Here is a 23664-nt window from a genome sequence, read left to right as displayed (position 1 = left end):
TGGCCCCTGACAGGCGAGGGCCAACCCACGAGCAGCCAGGGGAGCAGCGAGTGCCAGGCCACCACACCCACACTATCCCTGAAGGCCCCCTCAGCCTCTGGGGAGCTACCTCCCACCACTTTCACCCCCGCCCCTGGGGGAGGAGCCTCCTGAACTTGCTGGCACCTGAGCGGACTCAACCCTGCCACCACCATCGCAGTCAGGACCGGGACCCTATTTATTTTTCTACAGAAAGAATACAGTGCCTGACTAAATTTTGTTGAACTGAACCACTTAAAGTACTACAGATTCAACACAGAAAATGTTAACTGTTTTTTCCAAGGATGGGTTTATTTCAAAATTATAAAGATATATATTATTTTTATTACATGTAATAAGCAATTTTAAGCTTATAGTAAAAAGTTTCACATGTTTAAAGTTAAAAAAAAGATGTCTTAAAAACGTGGACATTTTTAAAAAGCCAAATAAGCTAAGTATCTCTCACAGCACAGATATCTCCCTTAAATATTCACATTCAAAAGTTGTTTTGAAAAGATTAAAAAAACTGGCTAAAATTACTTAAAATTGGCAATGATTAAAATCTCTTTATCTTTGGAAGAGTATGTTAATGACACAGCGACGTTAAAGCTAGGCACACTTAGCTGTCTGGCTGTGCGTGTGGTCTGACCAGTGCACAGAGAGCTTACGCAGTCCTGTGGTTGGTGCTGGAGCGACCACTGCACCAGGAACAGTGTGCTTCACTAGCAAGGGACTGTCAGCATCCCAAGGTGCTTTTCCAGGAGCAGCTTCTGATTTTCAACTTAGGAGAGAAGAGCAGCATTTAAGTACTGCATCCCTGGGATAAGAGAGAGGAAACAGCAGAATGTAACCATGTTCCTTTTAAAATGGTATTTATCTTAGGAAATCTTTACCAGCTAATATGTTGGCTGATTTTATTTTGAAGAAATAAATTTAAATATCAAAACTGACAAAAGAATTAACTTTTAAGAAGAACTAATAGGGATTTTAAAAGCAAAATGCTGCTGGGCACAGTGGCACATATTTGCAATCCCAGAAGCTCGGGAGGCTGAGACAGGAGGATCTCAAGTTCAAAGCCAGCCTCAGCAAAAGCGAGATGCTAAGAAACTCAATGAGACCCTGTCTCTAAATAAAATACAAAATAGGGCTGGGAGTGTGGCTCAGTGGTCGAGTGCCCCTGAGTTTAATCCCCAATACCTCCCCCCAAAAAGCAAAATGCTTATTATTGCATCCTAACAGTTCCAAAAACATTGTGATAAACCTTATTCAACTTTCACACTTTTATACCTGCATGTTTGAACTCTTAGTATGTCTATTCATTTAAAAACAATCCTTTTACCTAGGCTGTTAAAGTTTACACTACTAAAATCTGAGACTTATCCTGCATATTACTTTCCAGTGCCAGAGGGGGTGGGTCATTTTCCAGAAGATGTGTCCTGTCCATGCAGCCTCATGCAGGGTAGGGGTGAACTGTGCCTCTCAAAACATGGCCAGTCTCCTTAGCTAAGCTGCTGAAGCAAAATTACCACGCAAACCCTTGTTCTACGGTATCCTCATCTGTAGGTAACTCTTCTGCTTTTTCTCCTTTTGAAGTGGAATAAAAATGAAAACAGAATTTCTACCAATTCCCTTCAATATTCACATTAGGTATGTAATTTTGCTGGCTTTTAAAATATGTTTCCAAATTTCACAAAGAAGAAAAGTCATGCCTCATCAGAATCTTTTTCTCAATCCATCAGGCTTAAGGTTAGAATTAATTTTGTTTTTCTTCCCCAATTAAAATTAATATATTGCTCTGGAAAAATATAAGGAATTAGCAGTTACCTCTTGACTTGCAGACTAGATGTTTCTGCTGCTAAAAACATTTATGTAACATACCTCATTTTCTAGTGACCTTTCAATTTTGTTCAAAAGCAGAATATTCTTATAGAGTCTCTGCATCTTAGTTACTGAACATGTATAGCTATAAAAGGATCAGAATCTCATGTAAAAAATTCCCTTACTGAAAAGTTCATGTGGTAAGACACGAGTAAATTCCCAGCCTGCTTCAGGGATTGAAGAATGCTGCAGCGGAAATACTTCATATGGCAAACAACTTCTCAGCTCTTTAATATATAACTTACTTTCTTTAAAGCAAGAAAGTCAAAGATAACTTTTGAAAAAGTTCATAAATAATATTTTAATATAAAAATTATTTAAATTCATGTATTTGTGTAAAAATAGTTAATGGACCAGAAAGAATAATTCAAACAGGCTCACCTTGCATATGGGATGTATGACAGACTGTACCTGCAAGAAAAATTCAAGTACGTTGACACCTGTTCTATATCATAGCTTCCTTTATGCCAAGTGGTGATGTCTAGCACCATGACAAGCATGGCAGCAGAACAGTGTCACGGTTCTCAAGATGTGAGCCCAGACCACCATAACAGCATCACCTGGGAACTCGTTAATGTAGATCACTAGCCAGGAGCTGTGATAACCTGAGAGGCCAAGGCAGGAGAATCCCAAGTTCAAGGCCAGCCTCAGCTATTTAGTGAGGCTTTAAGCAACTTAGTGAGATCTGTCACAAAATAAAAAGGACCGAGGATGTAGCTCAGTGACAAAGCTCCCCTGGGTTCAAGCCTCAGTACTGAAAGAAAAAAAAAAAAATGGAGATCACAAGGCCCCACTGTGACCTCAATCACAAGACTGCTTTATCAAGCAATCTGTGCTTTCTTTGTCTGCAAGGCCTGGATCAAACCCGGGGCCTTGTGCAAACTGGGTGAGCCTCTACTACTGAGCTATGCTCCCAGAGTAACGTTAACAAAAACTCTCTAGGTGATTCTCATGCATGTTAAAGTATGAGCTTCTTATAATAAAGAGTTATGCTTTTTAAGTTATTTTTTAAAAATAGAAACTTGTAAAATAACGAAGTTAATCATATTTTCCTTTAGGGATAAATCAATTATTGAGTATAGATTAGGTAATAAAATTACCTAATTATTAAAATAGAATATTATAGGTATTAGGTATTAAAATAGAATATTAGAGAAAATAACCAAGAGTCAATTAAATTCTTCACATTTTAATGAAAAAGAGTAAAAATAACCCTATATAGTTATTTTGAAATATGTAGAGAACTACATTTAACATTCATTGATGTTAAATCTACCAGGGAAGGATGAGAATTAGGTCAAAACAATGACTGACCCCAGGATGGGTGACATCAAACAGGAGATGTGAAACAGGTGAACCAGAAGGGGTATGACAAAACAAGACAGGGCTCTAAAAGAGCAAGGAAAAGCATTCTGCTCCACCCAACACAGAAGAGGCAAGGAGCTAGCCCTAGGGCACTTTCAAGCAGACTACCTACACCACCTTCCTGCAGGAAGTGGAGCCTCAATGCAAGATACATAAGTGCTGTAAGGAGAGTCTGGTCAGGAAGAAGGGCACCTAAGCACTCAGGAAAGTGGGAGAATAAACTGCCAGGAGAGGCAGAGCTCAAAAGCAGTACTAAACAACTGCAGCCTTTGCAGGGCCACACAGCAACACTGCAATGAATTCCCCCTGTGATTGATAACCCAGCATCAGGGCACAGAATGCCCAGTAAACTGATCCTCCCGGGGTTGTCCTGGCATCTCGCCTTTCTGATGGTCCATGTGACTTTCCCTCCATTTCTTATCATTTTTCTTTCATGGAACACCTCCCCGTGTCACTTCATGGGAACACGTCCACCACCAGTGTACTGACTCCACAGCTCTCCCTAATGGTACCACTGCGGGCATGCTGTCAAGGACAAAAGGACTCACCCCAAACAGCACCTCCCCTGGCCTTGCAGGAGGGTCTGGTTCCATGGCATGTGCTTCTAACCCCCATTTCTAGGGCTTTACAAGGTTCCAAACAAAATGTTTGTATCACATCTCAAGCCATGTTAGCTTTTTAACTAGCATTAAGGAAAGACTTACCAGGTCATGGATAAGAACTGCAATATGCAGAATAGTAAGGCCAATCCCTTCTTATGCCACTAATGATAGCAAGCAAAAACAAAGAATGGTGAGTTCAGGTTTTTAAAAAATACTTTGTACAATTAAGTTCACTTCTTCTTCCCCTTCAAAAATGTAGATAACTTATGTTCTTTATTAAATTTTAGTCTTATTTAAGGAACTTAAATACCCATAAAGTACATTTCCCTTCAAAAAGTATCTTTATTAACTACTACAAAATATATGACATTAAATAAACTTCACTAAAATAGTTGTGCACAGGTTAAAAATATTAAACTTTTAAAGGTTAGGTCTCTGACATTAATGTCAACTTTTCTAGAATCAATATTTGAAATCCTACTTAGATTCACATTTCTTATGGAATTTACTTACTCATTCCCCCTTGCTCCTTTTGAATGATTTTTTTTGAAAGAGAATTGTATATTATTTTGATTTTCTAAAATGTAAATAGTTTCATGAGTGCCTTAAAATAACCTATTTTGGACAATTCCTTGTCTATCATTATTTTTATTTTTTACTTTTTTGTAGTGCTGGGGTTGAGCCTGGGGCCTTGAGTAAGCTAAGCAAATGCTCTACCACTGAGTTACACCTCCATCCCTATAATTATTTTTAATTTTTATTTACTTATTGTTAATCTGTTTACACACAGGCTGTTATGCTATTCCAAAATCAGAAATCAATATTCCCTAGAGATGTACTAAAATTATTTAAGAATATTCTTAGCTGGGCACAGTGGCACATGCCCAGTGGCCTGCAATCCCAGTGGCTTGAGAAGCTGAGACAGGAGGATTACAAGTTCAAAGCCAGCCTCGGCAACTTAACAAGGCCCTAGGTAACTTAAACAATACCCTGTCTCCAAAAAAAAAAAAAAATTAAAAAGGGCTGGGGATGTGGTTCATTGCATTGGTTAAGCACCCCAGGTTCAATCCCTGGTACTGAAAGAAAAAAAATATATATTCTTTTATTATTGGGAAATGAAGTCTAGATGCATCTCATATAACTAAAGCCAGTTCTGCTTACATCCTCAAAAGAAAAAATTAGGAGATTTTTGATAAAATCTTTTTGAGGGTGGGTGTAAGGGGGATTGAACCCAGGGGCATTTAACAACTGAGCTACCTCTCTGGCAGTTTTTATTTTGAGACAAGGTCTCATCAAGTTCTCAGACTGGCTTTGAACTTGCGATCCTCCTGACTCAGTCTCCTGAGTCACTGGGATTACAGGTGTGTGCCACTACACCTGGCTTAACAGAATATTTCTAAAAAATATATTGTATAGTACTCTTTCTGTTTAAAATGTGATGGTTTCTTGATAGCTCAAGAACTGCCTCAAAAGACTTTGGGAAGCAGGTAAAGTACAGTAAGTAAAGAAATATAATGAAGAATCAGGGGCACCAATAAATAAAATGAACTACAATAATGTAATTTCTAAAAAGTTAAGGAGGAGCTGCTCTCGCGCCTCTGCTCCTTGTTGTTAATGTCTGCTCTCCAGCCCTCCCTGGCCTGCTGCCTATCACACATCACTACACTTGCCTCACTGCTGCCTTCTGTACCAGTGTTAAAGCGTAGCCCGAGGCAGCAGAGGGCCTAGGCTCTGCCAGGGCCTCTCCCCATCCAGAGGTGGTCAGAGGCATCAAGCCAGACTCGATGTAGATGCACACATGGGGACCCACGTGGTAACAACCATCTCTATTTCATGAGCAGCAGATCTACCCTACGTCTAGCCAACTAGACATTACCAAGTCATGTTTTAGGAATACCCTATCTTTGGAGGATCCTAAGAAACTGAACTTGGAATCATTTTAACATGATGTGAGGATACCTCAGGTGGACAAGGGACAGTTGACAGAAAGTCATCAAGCTGATACAACTTACCACAAGGGCAGCACACAGGGTGAATATGAAGCAGAGCTACAGGAAGAGAAGATAAGTAATAAATGTGAGATCTTCAAAAGTCTAATAAAAACAAACTGGCTACCCTGCATTCACTCGCATAGGCAATACATCACATAACCAAAACGATGAGTCAGCAGACTGGTTTTACCCATACATCCCATGACCACTCTTTTACGCTAAAGTCCATGACTGCAATACTCCTTGGCATAGGAAAGCACCTAATAAATAATTATTTGATTAAACTGAAAGAGCTTTAGAGGTTTAAGAATATTTAGAATGACAAAAAGTTGTTTTTATGCTCCGTTAACATTTAATAACAGTGCTAACAGCAGTAGCACAACTGCTGGTACATAGTAAGTTCAATTTTACATAGTGACTCAGACATTTTTTCATACAGAAGATTATGTTATCATTCCACATCCTCATGAAAGCAACTTTAGCCACCCTGTGTCCCCAGAAGCAGGCAGGAGGTCTGAGCTAGAGACCTAAGGGACCCTAGTTCTGATACCGATCCCCGCAGGGTCCCTGCTTGCCAGAGGGACCATCTAGATTCAGTTTTGTTCTCTTTAAAGAAGTGTACCTGCTCACCTGCTCAACGGGCTGTTGAACCAAAATATCAGAATGATTTTTTGTGATGTGCCTGAGCTAGGGCCCGCAGGCATATGGTGCTGAGTTGGGGGCAAATTTCTGTGTCAACAGCAAGTTAGATGGAGCACAGCTTAAGCTGTCCCACAATGTGTCACACAGAACTGTGTGGTCCCTTAGGGGATACTTACAGCAGTCTAACATTCTCTCCACTGCATATGTTGGTTTAAGGTATGCTACTAAAACTGTTAATCAAAAGTGCCAGGGTACTGTAAATAAATCAAATCTAAGCAAAATCTTAGTGGAATAAAAACATCCTATAGTCTTACAGTTTGAGATAGTTTATTAGTAATTAAGGCAAAGCTAAATGCTGAAACATATGTTGATATGTTAATGCAGTAAATTCAAAATAACTGGGAGAGTTATAAAAATGAAAATAAAATGTGAAGTTGAATAAAGACATAAAAAATAACATTAAGCTAAAAAATAAGTTGTGTTTGAAAATCCAATGTTAACAGTTAAAAGTAAAGTAAAACTTATTGGCTAAAATGCCTATGTTTAAATTCTTTAAATATCACAAATGCTTTAAGTCAAAAAAATCTACAAGAGAGGCAGAATAGGTGAGCTTGAACCAGAGGCAGGATGAGGGGGTGAGGGATGGTTCCTTTGCCCAGTCCACACAAAACTCAACATGTATGATGACTGTTATGATTTAGATGTGGTGTCCCCCAAAAGCTCATCTGAGACAATACAAGGGGGGTCAGAGGAGAAATGACTGGGTTGTGAGAGTCTTAACCTAACCAATGAATTAAGGAGGTATATGGGGTGTGGCTGGAAGACGTGGTTAATTGGGGGTATGGCTATGGAGAAGATTGGAGCTTGCTATCTATGGACCGAGACCTCTGAAACTGTGAGCCCTCAAATAAACTTTTCCTCCTCTATGATTGTGCTGGTCAGATCCTTTTAGTCACAGCAGCGAACAAGCTAACTTAAAACACTGACTATAAGTATGGCCTTCATCTCCCCCAACCTCTGTTTCAAGAAAAAGAGAACACTTCATTTAAGAGTGGTGACTGATGGGAACACTCATTACCATGGGTAATGAAGGTACTTAGAGGTACTGTTATAGAAGTCATACTAGTAGAATTATTTGTCTAGTAGGTAAATATCGAAGGGACAAAAACCAAATGACAAACAATGTCAGTTCTCCCTGAGAAGACTCAAATAGACTCAGAAGTATCCTGTCTTCTATTCCTAACCCTCCAAAGACCACAGACCATCCAATAATCTATAGGCTTGAAAATGAAAACCCAGCTCCAATCTTTGTTAGAATTACACAGAGCTACAAAACATTAAGCAGGCTTCTCCCCCAGCCAATAATTCTAGATAACACTGTATAATCCAAATTCTAACCACACAGCCTTGAGGACATCATTATTATTATCAAGAAGAGGAACAGAATAATAGTAGGTAAATATGAACAGGCAATTCGCAAAATAATGCAGAAAAATACTCCAACAGGAGTTTTTTTTAAAACTGTCAATATTTACTTACAAGCATAATGACTGTTGCAAGCAATCTTGTTGTTTCAAACATTTTCTTCAGTTGCTTCACAGGTCCCATTAAAAAGCACGTACTATTCGAAAAAAAAAAAAAACAAAAAAAACCAGATCATGTTCATTGGTCTGGCTAAACAAAAATGAACTTCATTAAAAAGAAACCTTGTTAGCTTATTTAATAAAAACCCCTCCCTCAATCTGTTGTGCTTTTTAAAGGCACTTCACAATTCTTCCAGCAGACATGCTACAGTCTGCATGTGCTGTCAACATGTCCGCAGGAGAGATGAGGAGGCCATGGGCTGCTCCTGTGATTAGGGCATCACAAACAAGGTGTCCCCAGACGGGCTTGCTCCTTCACACGAGGGACAACAAGGGGGCATCCATCCCACCACAGGATGCAGCCTTACCAGACAACTGAAGCCTATCTCTTGGGCTTCCTAGTCCTTGGAGGTGAAGAATAAATATCTGCTCTTTATAAACTACCCAAATTGATACACTCTCTTAAAGCTGCACAAATGAACTAAGATAGTTCAATGCCCCCTGCTATGGTTTGGATGTGAGGTGTCCCTGGTGGAATTAACTGAAGTGGTAGGGTGTGGCTGGAGGAAACTGGAATTGGGGCATGGCTTTGGAGTATATATTTTGTATCTGGAGAGTGAAGACTCTCTCTCTCTCTGTTTCCTGATGATGCAAGATGCTTCCCTCTGCCAAGTTCTTCTGCCATGTTCTGCCTCACCTCCAGCCCTGAGGAATGGAGCTGGCCCTCTATGGACTAAGACCTCTGAAACCATGAGCCCTGAAATACACCTTTCCTCCTCTATAATTGTGCTGGTCAGAGCATTTAGTCACAGCAGCAAATAGCTGACTAAAACACCCCCAAATGCAACAACAAAGAGGAAACCTTGAATCCCAACCTAATGTAGCTACTCTGTCACTGCAAGGGCATCAATTTTAAGTTCTATCCCCTGCACCACACCTTCAGATCTTTTTCTGGCTTACTGCATGATTTTTCCCTCACAAAGACATAAGTTCCACAAGAGAAAGACTATAGAGTGTAGCAGCTAGGAGCCTGGGCTCTGAAGTCCTGTGTCTGCCCCAGAAAACTTAGGAGGCTCACCACTGTGGGCAAGTGACTCACTCTGCACAACCAAATCCCCTAAACCCAATACTGACACCTGCCCCATAAACCTGCTATACTGGACACCACACACTCAGAATAGGCCCTGGTGCACAGTACGTGCTCCTATACATGACGGTATCTCATAGTAGTACTCTGTATTATGGTAGCTGGTCAAAAATCATGAGTCACTAGGTATTTATGAAATTAACATAAATTCTGTGGAAATATCCTATTAGCAAAGTGCTATGAGAAAGACAAATTTGGAAGTGACAGCAAATAAGATATATTGAGAAGGTAAATTATATACATACCTGGCTAATGCAGCAAGATTCCCAAGGGTGTAAAATACTGCAAAAAGCTTTATGCCACCAGGAAGCCACAGCAATCCAGTTCCCTGAGTCAGACATTACAGTGAGTTAAAAATAATTTTATAATCTTAAAGGCTTAAAATATGTGTTACTACAGTAATACAGCAATACTGTATTATATGACACAATGTTTAAATAGAAATGAGTAGTGTATACTCTCTGATTATGTAGTAAAAACATTTTCTATGATATATATTAAATTGAATCTTCTGCCTAGTCTCCTAAATACATATAAATAAGCCACAAGAAAATTGTCTCTGTATGTTGGTAAATCTTATGTTATTTAAATTAAATATCCACTTGAAATGGCAAGTTAATAAACATATCTTAATTTTGACTTTTCAGTTCTCTTAACCATGTTGATCTTTCTTTTTTTTTTGTATTCTTTTCAGTGCTCGGGATTGAACCCAGGCCCCGCACTCATGTGAGGCATGCTTTTTCTTAAAATTATTTCAACAATTCTTAGAATTTCCCCAAATATTGATTTCCACATCTTTTTACTTATTTATTAATCTCTACCCCTTTATTTCAGGTGACTATGCTCCATCAAAACAGTACTAATGGGAATTCAGATAAAGTAGATTGCTTTCTTGTACCAAATGGGATATTAATCTAATATAAAATAAAAATAATTGAGCAATATAAAGCCTTAACTCACAAGGATAGAAAAAAAAATGCCAGCCACGAAGCATATGATAAACCATTTCAATCTGGTGTTGAAACTGAGAGATGAGGCATCCAGGACCTAAGGGAAGAAAGGACAACTGAGAACACTCTCTTAAACCACCATGCACTAAATTGATTATTCTAATTCATGGCAGCATTTTACCTTAACACATACTCTGAACCTTTGATTTCTTTTGCACATTGCAGGATCACTACCATGGTGGCAGAGGACATATGAACATGGTCTGGTATCAGGTGACCCTGGGGACTAATGTAATTTTGCTAAGTCTGGTAACAGTAGTTAGTACAGTCCTTACCTGTTAAGGGCAGTAGATGCGTATTAATCTGGATAAAATGACATCAGGTGTGAGGTATGTTGTGATATATTTGAGGATAAAAAGTGGGACAGATAAGGCAAGCGACATGTGGGTAACTGCTGAAGCTGGGTAGAGCACACAGGGTTCATCTTATGTCCCCCACCTTCTGCAGTTCTTAAAGCCTGAGATGGGATGCTTTCAGCAGAATCCTTTAAGGAAGTGAGGGAAGCTGCAGAGAGAAGCAGGAGGTACCAAAAAGGGAAGTGTTTCAGCTGGAGGTCCTCCCAGCCCTAGCGATGAAGTGCTGCCTGAGGCAGGGCCGGAGCTTTCCAACTTCTTCCTCCCTGGGCAGGCACCACAGTACCCATGGGCAACCCATGGGAAAGGTCATTGAAAGCATCTTGAGCGCCTTGGGCACCTCTTCCACCACAGAAACACAGGTTGTAAAGTAATTTATTTTGAAACGACATTTCTACATGCCATGAGAATTCTAACCCAATTATGCAGGAAGCAGCAGAAGCATACTTTGAATAGTGCAGTGATGACCTAGTAAATTCAGATTACCAGGACACTATTAAAAGCTATCTTCCCAATGAATCTGAAAAACTGTCAATATTCTTTAATAAACTAGAAATCTATAAGGAATTAAAATTCCAAAATTTAAATTTTTAACTTACATTACTGTAACACTGAAAAATATGACCACAAGCTTATAATGTATTTCCAATAATGAAACAAAAACAGGAAGTTTATATACAACAGTTCACTACACCTTTGGTTGCACACCTTACCTCAGTAGACACGCTGAGAATCCTCATGCAGCATGAAGAGCAGATAAAATTTTAAGTACTATGTAAATATCACACAGATCACTTTCAACAGTTTTTAAAAGTTTGCTTGAATTCACAGACATTTTCAGCAATATCACAGCCAAATAGATTACCTGGTTTTAAATAAGGAATGAATTTGTCTACAAGAACATCTAAATTTCATTCTTTCTGATCAAGAAAAATATACACCAAGTACATTTTAACTACCTAGAGCACAATACAACCTAAGACCTGCACACTACTGTTTCATTTAAAAATATGTTTCTTTTAAAAAAAGGGAAACATTAATTACTTCATTCTACCATTCCACAATGTATGTGTACATATATCAAAATGTCATGGTGCGGGCTGGGGTTGTGGTTCAGTGGTATAACACTTGCCTAGCATGTGTGAGGCACTGGGTTCGATTCTCAGCACCACATATAAGTAAGCGAATAAAATAAAGGTCTATCAACATCTAAAAAAAAATTTTTAAAAAATATCATGGTGCACACCATAAATATACACTTTTACATGTTAATTAAAAAGTGGAAATAGTACACTGATCATGATTTCTAAATATGTGAGACTACAATGATGTGAAAAGGAAAACACATTCATTTTTACTTTCATTCACACACTTAAATCACCCCATTGTTTCTAAGTTCAATGGTTCATTTTCAATTTTTTTTCCTGCAGTAGTAGAATGACTTGGTTATTTGTACAACAGGTCTTTTTCCTATCATTGCCATCTTTTATGTGATGATCTTTAAAATGAAATATTAAGACAAATTATTTCCATTTGGAAATACAGAATAATCAGATTCATAAGCAAATAACTTGTGTTCCAGGTACAGGAAAAAAAAAAAAAATCAGAGTTCCCAACTCCTAAGTGAGAAAATTCTATAATGCTTCAACATGCAGGAAAACCTGGCTCTGCATTTTTCAAGTAGGAGGAAGATCCACTCCCCCACAAGCTTTGTTCAGCATAAGATCTATATGCTATTTTCTTCCTCAACCTTGTTGGACAAGAATGGGATGAGGAACAATCCCACCAAACCAGCAACTCCTAAATTTAGTCTTAGGACAAAAATACAAACACACTAAAACTGCCATCCCCATTTCAATTGCCACCAACTATTTTATTTGTCACCAATAGAAGAGGAAACAAACAGAAAGTGCCTTAAGAGTAAGGGCACCTCTCCCCATCCTCAGGGGCTTCTTCCTGCTGCAGTAAACAAAGTACTGCCTGCAACCAAACCTCCGCTTATAAGAGAAAAAGAAAACCAGTCAGGAAATGAGAGAAAAACACAGTAGGGATGCTCCTCTGTTACCAGCAACAGCTGGAAGATGACTGCATGGACACTGCAGCCCTAAGCCACTGCATGGCTAGGGATGCAAGTGCTGAGGTCTGGGGCTGGTTCCCAGAAAGGAAATGTGCTGTGGCTTTCAATTCCTACACCACGTCCAGTATTCCTACCTATCCGTTTTCAAAATAACAAAGGCATTAAAAAGGTAAAGATTAGAAAACAAACGAGCAAGAGAAAGTGCCCTCGAGTGGGCTCCACATCACACCCTCCTTGGGGTCCTGCTCATCAAGGTCATTCCAAGCAGTACTGCCTACTGTGCCCATTTACTCAGACTCCCATGCTGAAGTCACCCTCACCCTCTTCATTGGTGGCCTCTGCTCTCCCTGTTATCTCATTCAGTCCTATTCCGATCCATGTGAACAGCTTGGTCTTTCTGTCCCTGCTCCCCTAATCTACAGTGGCCTTTCCCCTTGACTCCACACACTTCCTGAAATTCCTTTCTACTGCATTGCCACAATCCAATCTGTGGCCTAATTATCTGATCTGCTCCCAGTAGCAAGTTGCCACAATAACTGCCACTTGGATTGGTCTTCAGCCTTGTGGGAGCTTTTATTGGGTCCTTGGACTTCACCTCTTTTTCAGTGGAAATTACCTGATACTTTGTTGCTCTGGTTCCCAGGACAGGTCTCCTCCTGTGAACTCTGGTGGTCACATATGCTTTAGGGCCCAGTCCCGCGGACACTCTCCAAAATTTACCATTACTGGGGTTTTCCTCTAGTGAGCCATCCTCTCTAAGACCATGACTGCCTACTTTTAAACATGCTTAAGGCTCTTCCATCTTAAACATACAAAATCTCTCCTGATGTCACCCTCTACCCTCTGCACACTCATTTATGCACTAACTGGTTTAAAGAATGGATTCTGAGTGCTGGGCAAGGGGACCAGGACTCAGGCCTATGTGCTCTCATTTCCACTTCAACAGCACCAGATATTCAACACTCCCCTGGGCACCACGCTCTGCAGTTCATCATTCCACACTGCCCTCAAATGTCCAGTGCTCCTGTGTCCCCTCTGCAGTCTCAGTCCCCTCTCCCCAGAAGGGAAGAGCTTTTTCCTGAGCCTGTCCTTATTTTCTCTCCTCTCCCCCAACAACCTCTTTGAGGTACCCCAATGAACAGCAAGGACAACAGGCAAGGGAGGTCTAAAGAAAGGACACACCAACTCAAACTCACCCTTGCCTGCTCACTACATGGATGCTGGGCACCAAGCACAGTTCACCATACACTGATCTAAGTGGGTCCTTGCCCACCACCTGGGCGCAACACAAACTCACAGACCAGTCCCCAAGACTGTTCCTCAGATGCCATTCGTGGCCCCAGTTGTTTTCCTTGTACTTCTGACTGACTGCCTAAAACCACCCTCCTCAGGTTCCACAATTCTGCTAAAGCAGCTCCTAGAACTCAGGGAGTCACCTGCTTGCCTTCACTGGTTCATTATAAAGGATGTCACAGAAGATGCAGGGGAGGGAGATACTAGGTCACGTAAGGGGGTGGCACCTCCAGGGCCGACCTGGGCTCAGACCCTCTGGGAGCCTGTGGTCAGTTAGCTCTGAGCCCTGTCCATGCTGGGGTTTTAGGGAGGGTTCACTGCGTAGGCATGTCAGATGACATCACTGACTGACAGCCTTCAACTCTCCTTGGGAGCTGGAGGGCAGGGCTAACAGTTTCAACTGTCTAATCCTGCCTTGGTCTTTCTGGGGACCAGCTCCCATCTGACTCGCTGACATGCGAAAAGACACTATTGCTTCAGAGATTCCAAGGACTTGAGGAGTTGTATGCCAACAAGCAGAAGGAAGACCAAATATATATTCCACAATATCAGAGCAGGTGTTATACTTCCAACCCTGAGAGAAAAGTAGAGAGAGGTAGCTTAATTTGTACAACAGTTCAAGACAAATTATTTCTACTTGTAAATATGGAATAGTCAATCCACAAGCAAGATGACTTGTCTCAAACCCTTTGAGTGTCTTGTGGTCCCCCCAAATCCATGTGTTAAAACCCTAAACCCCAAGGTGATGGTATGAGGAGGTGGAACCTTTGAGAGGTGATAAGGTCATGGGAACAGAGCCTGAGAGAGCTCCCTGGCCCCTTCCACCCTAGGAAGACACAGCAAGAAGGTGCACCTACAAATCAGAAAGCAGCCCTCACCAGACATAGGATTTCCTAGTATCTTTGTCTTGAACTTCTGGCCTCCAGAACTGTGAGAAATAACCTTTTGTTGTCTAGAAGCCACCCAGCTAAAGTATCTTGTTAGAATAGCCTAAAGAGACTGAGACACCTTCAACTTTATTAAAGTTGGGGAGGACAAAAGACCTGTGTAGCCCATTTCCTTGTGAGATCCTTGCCATGAGGCTAACAACACATGTCTTCTTCCAGCAGCTGTTCAAGTCCTACCTCTCGCACTCATCTGTCTGGCCAGCAAGTCTTAAGAACAGATACTGTGCAGCAGGTAGCTGGTAGGCTCCGGATGTACACAGGAGACAAGACAGGCAAGACCATACATTCCAATGAGGGAAAGCCAACAACAAATCAAAGGCAGTGACATAAGGGGGCAAGTTCCACAGAGGAAGCACGGGGTAACGAGTAACTGCAACCAGGAAGGGGCTCTCTAAAGACACAGGAGCAATGAATACAATCCTGAAAAGAACCAGGTTGGGCATTTCAGAAAAAAAGAAATGCCACTGCCAAGTCCCCTTACAGAAAAGAGGCCCGGTCTGAAGGCACATGGTTGGAACACAGTGAGCCCTGGGACACAAAGGAGGAGGGCAGAAGCCAGCAGGGCAGCTCTGAGAGGCCAAGGAGGAATCTGGACTTACCTCGATGGTGTGATCCTGGCAGGGGATACGATGGGGTCCTCTTAAGACTGGACTCAAAGGCCTCTCCCTCCTTGAATTCTTCTAGATATCTCATAAGGAGGGTCCAGACCTCTGGCTATTTGGCGTCTCCCAAGGACTCAAGTCACTTCAGCAGTAGGAGGGAGCCGCCCAGGTCTCTGGATACCTCCCGACACCCAGCTTCTCAGCTGGCCTAGGGACACCTGCATTATAGGCCTATTCCATCACACCCATCCTACTTATGTCCCACTGCACAGACGCTCAAAACTCAGGATGTCCTTTACCACAGTCCAGGCCTGTGCACCTGTCACCTGAGCCCTTCTCCTGAGCACCATCACCAAACTCCTTGAGTCCTCAGCCTCACCCTTGCTGGGTTCACTCATAGTTTCCCTTGACCGGCCATAGGCATTCGGTACCCCTGGCCCTTCCTGACCCCCTCCCTTCCCTAGAGATGTCTGCTTCCAGAGTCCCCTGCTCCTCCCCTCCTCCTCACTCACACCTCTCATCCTTTCTTCCAGGGGTCACTGTTATCTCTCCACCACTCCTGTCCTAATTCTTAATGGCTTCGTTATTAAAGAATCCTTTTTAAACAACTCTCAGTGCTTTGACCTCTCCTTCAAGTGAGGTAGAAGACATAAGGATAGGTAAAAAGGAGACAAGGAGGACAAAACAAGAGTGGCCATGATTCAAAGTCTATTTTCACATGGATTAAAATCCAGATTTAAAGGTCACTTTCCCATACTTGGATCACAAACAGCACAATTAGGTCAATTACTAGACCTTATCCACAATTCCATAAATAACTTCTTTTATGACTCTGACCTAAAAGAAAAGAAGGTCCGAGAATGCTTTTGCCCAACAAATTCTCATGATTTATATTCTTAGGGTCCGATTACTTCATCTGTATGTCACACTCTCCACTCTCCCTCAGGGTCACACCAACTTAGCGCTGTTTAAGCTCACAAGGCAGAACACTGAACCCTGGTGGGAAAATGATTCACAATTTTCATCAAAAATGAAGAAGAAAATTACTCTTAGTGGGTAATGATCAACACGTGCAGTCACCAACACAAAGGAGGACTAACTCGCCCTCTTAGGTCACATCTCAGCACTATAGACATCACGTATGTAAATGTGCCTCACTAAGCTGTAACCAGCACCTTCCTCTGAGTGGGAACTACTTTCTTTTTCTCAATAAAATCAATCTGTGCTTCACTTTGTCCCAAGCTTAAATTCCTTTCTGTGACAGTATCAAGGACCATCAGCCTAACATGAAGTCTACTCCCTTTCAGGGAACCTCCTCAGAACCCCAGTCCTGGTGACACATGATCTAATTCTCCACCTTTCTTCTGCCACCAAACCTCATATCTATTACTAGCAAGCACACCATGGACACAGCAGTCTCTAACCTCAAGTTCAAGTACCCCACTCTCTGCACATCACTCCTTCCTTCAGCACCTCTAGTCGGCCATCTGCCAAAATGCATAGTCCAAGAGCCTACCACCACCCCTCCATCCCAACTCCCCGTGCCCTGCTGGACTCCCAGTTAGTCCCCATGTGCTAATCTGAACACTGCCCTGCACTCCCACTGCAAATATGGCTGCAGAGAAAATGCTCGCCCTGCCAACTCTCTTTCAGTGCAGGACCACGACCAACAGGGGGGGATGTGTAGTTACAAGTCTACCTGTTTCCCTGCGGCCTCACTCCCAGTCTCCTGAACCATCACTTCATACCTTTGCCTTACACTTCTAAAACCCACCTCGTCCAGACTCATGGTTGGGAGCCTGATTTCCTATCTGAGAACAGCTCAGAAATCACTGAAGAACCCACCTGCTCCACCCAACTCATTTGCATCAGCATCTGCTCTCAGCAGCTTGCACAATTCACTCCCCTCTGCCCACTGGATTCTACAGCTTCCCAATCACTGCCAGACATGCCCAGGAGGCACCCTGCAATGACACTGTGTTGCCTGAATCATAATTTTCTCCTTTCCTGGACCATCTGCAAGTCTGCAGAAACATCAAGGATTTTCCAGCTTCAAAAATAAAATGTTGGGAAACTGAGGCAGGAGAATTGCAAATTCAAGACCGGCCTCAGCAACTTAGTGAGACCCTGTCTCAAAATTAAAAATAAAATGGGGTGGGGATGCAGCTCAGTGGTTAAGTGCCCCTGGGTTCAATCACCAATAACAAAATAAATAAATAAAATGAAATGAAATAAAATAAAATGTTGAGGCTAGGGATATCGGTAAGCAGTAGAACACTTGCCTAACAAATTTGAAGCCCTGGGTTCTATCTCCAGCACTACAAAAGAAGAAGAAAAGAAAAAAGTTCCCTGACCCCACTTCATCATCCCACCACCACCCACCTCTTTGCTTTATAGCAAAATCACTGAGATATTAAATTCATCAGCTCTTTCTTTCTTCCTTCCTGAGCCATAGCTAACCACCAAAACCCATGTTCTCCACTGATAACCTTCAGCTCTTAAGGGATCCACTGTAGCACATAAAGCCCTCACTTCCTAGGATGTCCCTCCAGATTGGTTCTCCTTCCTCACCTGCTGTGACCTGCTCACCCTCCTAACCCTGCACACCAGACAACCAGAGGCCAAACCTTGGACTTAACTTCTTTTCTACTTACACACAATCCTTTTGTGGGCTCTTGTCTCTCTTTCTTCCTCCCCGTGACTGCAGTTGACTTACCTTCAACTGCTTTCCTAACACCTCCTCTTAATGTCTCCTGGCACCTCGGATTCTGCATTTATGCTGAAGCGATTTTCTTCCCTGAACCTGCACCTTCCACCTCACAGGTGCCTCCATCTTTCCACTCAGTTCAAACACCACAGAGGCAGCCTTGACTTCTCTTGCTCTCACATTCAATCTTAAAGTTGTAGTTCTACACTCAAGATGTTTATACAGAATCTGCCCATTTATTTTTTTCACTACTGTCACTTCTATCATGGATTCAAGCCACTCAGTAAGTCATCTCTTAACTGGGACTACTTCCTACATTAGTCTCTCCTGACCAGCCGCTGGGTTTCCACCTGTTCTACACTCAGTTCTCCACAGAGCAACCAGAAAGATCCTTTAATTCCAACTGGGTACTTTGTTACTCTGCTCAAAACCCAAAGCCACTCATTACACTGAGTAAAGCTAAATCTTTTCTACGGTATAAGAAAATAGGTTTGGCAATCCCATTCCTGCTGTTGCCTCCTATGCCTGTCTCTTTCCCTCTGCTCTGGTCACCCTGGCATCTTAGCCCAGAATGGGACCAACACTGAATTCTCAGGGCTCTGCATCAGCCCACTCTCCACCTGGGCAGCCATTCTTGAGGACTCTTGCAGAGGCCCTGCAGTTCTACACTCAGTGTCACCCCAACAGGGAAGCCTCCTCCACCAATATACAATACACAACCCCTCACTCCTTGTCCTGCTCTATTTCCTTGGTACTTAGTGCTGCCTGGCGCGTTATGTATGTGTTTATTAAACGTTCCCCAATTAAAATGTGTGGGAAAGGCCTTTGTGTTGGTCACTGCTGTAACACTGGCATCTTGAACAGTGCCAAACATAGCTGGGAACTTGAAGATTTGCTGAATGAGCAACATCTGTCAACAAAAGTCTCTACACATCTTGCTCATCTCCAGACAGTGGCCTCAAGAGAAAGGACAATATCGATTTCCTGGTCCCAAGGTTTAGAGTGGCACTGTCCAACAGACCTTCTTCCTGCAGTGGAAATGTCCTGTATGTGCGTTGCCCACACAGTGATCACACATGCCTACTGAACATCTGAAATATGGGCAGTGTGACTATGGAACCAAACTATAAGCTTTATTAAATTTTGGTTAATTTAAACGTAAGTGGCCACGTATAGCTATGGCTACTCTCTGGTGCGGAACAAACAGCTCTCAGCACAGAGGCTGCCACTTCCGCTGTTTCCACCCCCGGGCTCCTGCGCTCCTCTTAAGTCTCCGAGGGCGGAGGCTGGAGAGCCTGGCCTAGAACCCCGCCCCCCAGGAGCGCTGAATAAACACGACGAGGAGGCAGGAGCGCAAAGGAGCCCGGCGGAAGGCGCCCGGCGGCGGGGGCGCTCCGAGTGCCCCGCGGTGCGGGCGGCGGGCGTGGTGGCCGCCCCGGCCGCGGCGCTCCCGCGGCTGCCTCACCGCTGCGTGCGCTTACCAGCCGCCCGGGCAGCGCGGACACGGGGGCTCCCGTTTCTACCGGTCACGAGGCCTCACGGCCGGACAGACGACTTCGCGCGTCCAGACCCGTCTTCCTCCGGGCTCCCAGGGTCGCGGCCCGCCCGGCCGCCCCACGCCCCCCGGCCCTCCTCCCCGCGGCCGGGCGCGCTCGCTACCTGCGCGGTCAGGCCCTGCTCCTCATCGTCCTGGCCGCTCAGGACCCGCCGCAGCTTCTCCATGGCCCAGTCCGCGGGCCGCAGTGCCGGCCGCTGGCGCCCACCCGGAAACCAGGAGCCGAGCCCCGCCCACCCACGCGCCAGCCGGAAGTCCGGCTCGTGGCTTCCGGCGCGTCCGTGAGGCCGGCGTCGCGCACCGTGCTAGCCCGCGCCGCGCCGCGCCCCGCCCACCCTGCCGCCCGCGCTGCGGGAGCCCCGGCAGCTGTCGCACCGTCCAGAAATGGCCGGCGGCTGTTCCCCCTCGGCGGTGAGAGCCGTGCGCGCGACCGCCTGCCGCCCGGGATCCGAGGCGGGACCTGCCGCAGGAGGCGCCGCGCGAGCCTGCCCTTCCCCCCAGCTAGGGCGCTGCAGACCTCGGAACCCGCGCCGACCGCTCTCGGTCCAGTGCTGGGACCACACCAGCAGACCGCGAGGTGGCATTTTTTCTCTCTTTCGCCACCAAGGCGGGAAAGGAGACTCTGAAGGTCTGTCTTCCACTGTGGGCTCTAGGAAACATGCCTCTCCACATCATTGTACGGTTTTGCTCTTCGATCGCTTTCAGATGAAGGAAATGCCTTGTTTGACTACTTCACCCACTTCTCCCCTTGCTTGATCATTAAAAGGGGCGTCTCCGAAAGACTTTCGTTGACCATCCTGTCGCCTCCAGTAGAGATTGTGTCTAATCCAAATCTGATAAAAACAGATACTAGATGACCTCTAGAAAAACGGGCCATATACTTCCTCGGATAAAACAGCCCAGTGCACTGCATCCTTCAGGGAGCAAATATTTATGTTTGTCCTATTTATGGTAAAGTGTGAAATCTTATCTTTATCCTTTAAAAGATCAGAAAATAGATGATAAAATCTGGAAAGTAAACCTCTGTACTTGTAAGAAAGCATAGTCACGTGCAATGGCATGCGCCTGTAATATCAGTGATTTGAGTGGTTGAGGCAGGAGGATTGCAAGTTCAAGGTCATACTCAGCAACTTAGCTAGACCCAATCTCAAAATTTAAAAAATAAAAAGGTCTAGGGATGTAGCTAAGTGGTAAAGTGCCCCTGGGTTCAATCACCAGTACACAAAAAAATATAAAAAAAGAAGAAAAAAAAGAAAGCATAGAATACATCTATAAGTACTTTAAATATTTTAGTTTTCCATATGGAAAATGATGAAATAAAGTAATGGAAAGAATCTTTCCAAGGATTATATTTGGTTGAAACATGAAATTGCCAATATTCAACTAAATAGTTGAGACTAAAAAGGTCAACTTCATATGGTCAATCAACTTGGGTAAAAAAATTTTACTTAAAAATATTATTAAAGGCTTAAAAATGCTCTGTGAGATTTGTTTACTTCTTACACCACATGAGTCACGCATGGTTTCCTTAAAAACCATACAAGTTTGCTGAGACATTACCCTTATAGACATGACAGAATGGTTAATGGCAGAATGAATCAGACATAACTTCCTATATTCATATATGAATACAAGGTCAGTTAAACTCCACATCATGTGCAACCACAAGAATAGGATCCTAATTTAAATAAGTTGTCCATGTATGTGTAATATGACAAAATGCACTCTACTGTCATGTATAGCTAAAAACAATGGGCTGTGGCATTAGACTGGAGGTTAGAATCCTCGTTCCAACCTTTTGAAGTAGCAGAGTTAAGGACAAGGCAACCTAAATTTGTTTCATTTTTTGGTATGTGAAAATCAACATAGTTCCTATCTTTCAGGGTTCTTATGAGAATTAAATAATACTGCAATTGATTTTCATCATTCACAGGTTTTGTATTTGCAAACACCAAATCACTAAATTTTGAAAACCCCAAGTCAGTGGATACTTGTAGTATAATCACAGTCATTCAGAGACCTGAACAGAGGACCAGGAAATTTTAAGCTGCCAAAAGTGCACATTCTTGGCTGAGATTGGACAGGGTGAAGCTCTGCCTTCTTAATTCAGCTCATACTGTAAATGTGTCCCTGTCAGCCTCTTAAGTGCCAAGTTTTTCATATTTTTGTTTTCTTTCCCATCCTGCTGTCCTCAAGGATTTCTGGGGAAGTAGATTAGTAGGCATATTCTCCACACCTCAACTGGGCCCCTGCAGCCTTCTCTCCTCCCCTGACCTGCAGGAAAGCAAGTGAGAGAGGCAAAGATATTCAAAGAACAGCGCCCGGGCAGTGAGGCTGAAGTCTCCCTGGGTGGGGCAGTGACATGGGAGCTGGCAGCCCAGGCCCAGCCCACCCTACGGAAGTCTAGATCTGAGACACAGCACTGGGTCCCATCAGGCCCCAAGTGACCTTGGTTAAAGGACTTGCTTCCAGAGGATTTCTTTAGAAAAGAAAATTGTAGTCATTTGCCAACATTTCCCCAATGATGGAATGTTCAGCACTTTGAAATAAATGTAATGTGGAACCTTGATGGTCACAGTTTTAGATTCCCTGTTCCCAGCTCTAAGATTTCTTATTGTTCTCGGTCAAAAACAGTGAATATGTCAGTGTGGCACTGTTCTATGACACTTTAAGTAGAAAGTTAATGGCTATTCTTGAAGATCAAAGGCCCCAGAGTCCTTTTGAATGAACATAGTCCATTTCCTGTTGTCAGGGCTGTCACCGTAGTCACCTGTTATAGGGACTGACCAGGAGGAACAAAGCCCACCCTGACAGAGAATAAGGGCTCCACGTTAAGGCATGAAGGAGAAACAAGAAATTAGAAATACCTGCTTGAAAGGAACATGACTGATGAGAAGAGGTGCGACAAACCTACAGAGAAGCATGACTGGTTATAGTCATCTCTTCCAGAGAGCTTATTTCCTTTCTGTTACACATTCTGGTATTTCTGCTCAACAGATACTTCGTGGAAGCAAAGTTCTTCTGCAGTGAGAGTTGAAGGGAGTGTTGTTGCCAACCCTGCTGTAGTCTTGGGGCATGAAGATGATGAAGAGGCAGCCCCTGCCCCAAGGGAGGGCAGATGTGTAGGCAGATAGATTGCATGGGGTCTGAGACTTTGGACAGTCCCAATAGATGCAGGACACACGGATGGCCAGGATGACTCCATTGACCCTGCAGTCTGATCCGGTAGCCTGACCTTCCTTGTGGCCCTTCTCTTTCTGCAGCCAGGCAAGTAACTTAAACTGGAAAGCTGTTTCTCTCAGTCCTGTGCCTCTCAGTCCTGTGCTTAAAAACCTTCCATGGTTCCCTCTGTCCACAGAGTAGAGGCCACAGTCTTGGCATAGTGATAGGGTGGTGATGAAGTGGCCTGCCTTTCCTTTCCAGTCTCAGGCATCACCGCATCCTTTCGACAGCACAGGTAGGTATGGGTACAGGTGTGAACATTTGCAATCAGCTGGGCTGCTGTGCTCAGTCTGAAGCCATAGTCCCCAACTGGCCTTTTTACATACACCAGCTCTCATTGCATGAAATATTGCTCCCCAAAATGTCTTGTTCCTCTCCATGCTTCCTGTCTGTGGATTACACTTGAAATGCTCTTGTTGCTGCAGGAAATCTTCCTGGCCCTCTTAGGGCAGTACCCTCTGGAGGGCTGGTGACATCTGGAAACTGACAGTGAATATTCAAATGATAAATATGAAGCAGATATTTTCTCTGCCTTGGGTGCTTTTCTCCATTACTGAAAGAAAGACCTAGTTGCTTTGCCACATGCTGATTCACGAGCAGCGATGTCCCAGGTGTCTGAGTTGATCTTCTCTTTTTCTGAGCATTTAAACCCTTGAATGACAGTGGGCTAAA

General features: G+C 43.4%; 1 protein-coding gene across 2 annotated transcripts; it reads right to left on the bottom strand.

The window, feature by feature from the left end:
* Window positions 1–309: 309 nt before the first annotated feature.
* On the bottom strand, window positions 310–20001 carry Sft2d1 (SFT2 domain containing 1). 2 transcript variants are annotated; one of them, XM_047558329.1, is made up of 8 exons: window positions 19875–20001; window positions 10187–10273; window positions 9472–9554; window positions 8036–8117; window positions 5876–5911; window positions 3966–4024; window positions 2278–2307; window positions 310–835 (listed from the first exon to the last, which is right to left on the bottom strand). In XM_047558329.1, exons 1-8 carry the CDS (start codon window positions 19935–19937, stop codon window positions 796–798), a joined length of 480 nt encoding a protein of 159 aa, XP_047414285.1. In that variant the 5' UTR covers window positions 19938–20001; the 3' UTR covers window positions 310–795. The 2 variants fall into 2 exon arrangements, with proteins under 2 accessions (XP_047414285.1, XP_047414286.1); XM_047558330.1 differs by lacking the exon at window positions 19875–20001 and adding an exon at window positions 11303–15902.
* Window positions 20002–23664: the final 3663 nt, after the last annotated feature.

This window comes from Sciurus carolinensis, chromosome 7 (genome assembly GCF_902686445.1).
Source record: "Sciurus carolinensis chromosome 7, mSciCar1.2, whole genome shotgun sequence".
NCBI classification, from domain to species: domain Eukaryota; kingdom Metazoa; phylum Chordata; class Mammalia; order Rodentia; family Sciuridae; genus Sciurus; species Sciurus carolinensis.
This window is presented reverse-complemented; position numbering and strand designations above follow the sequence as displayed.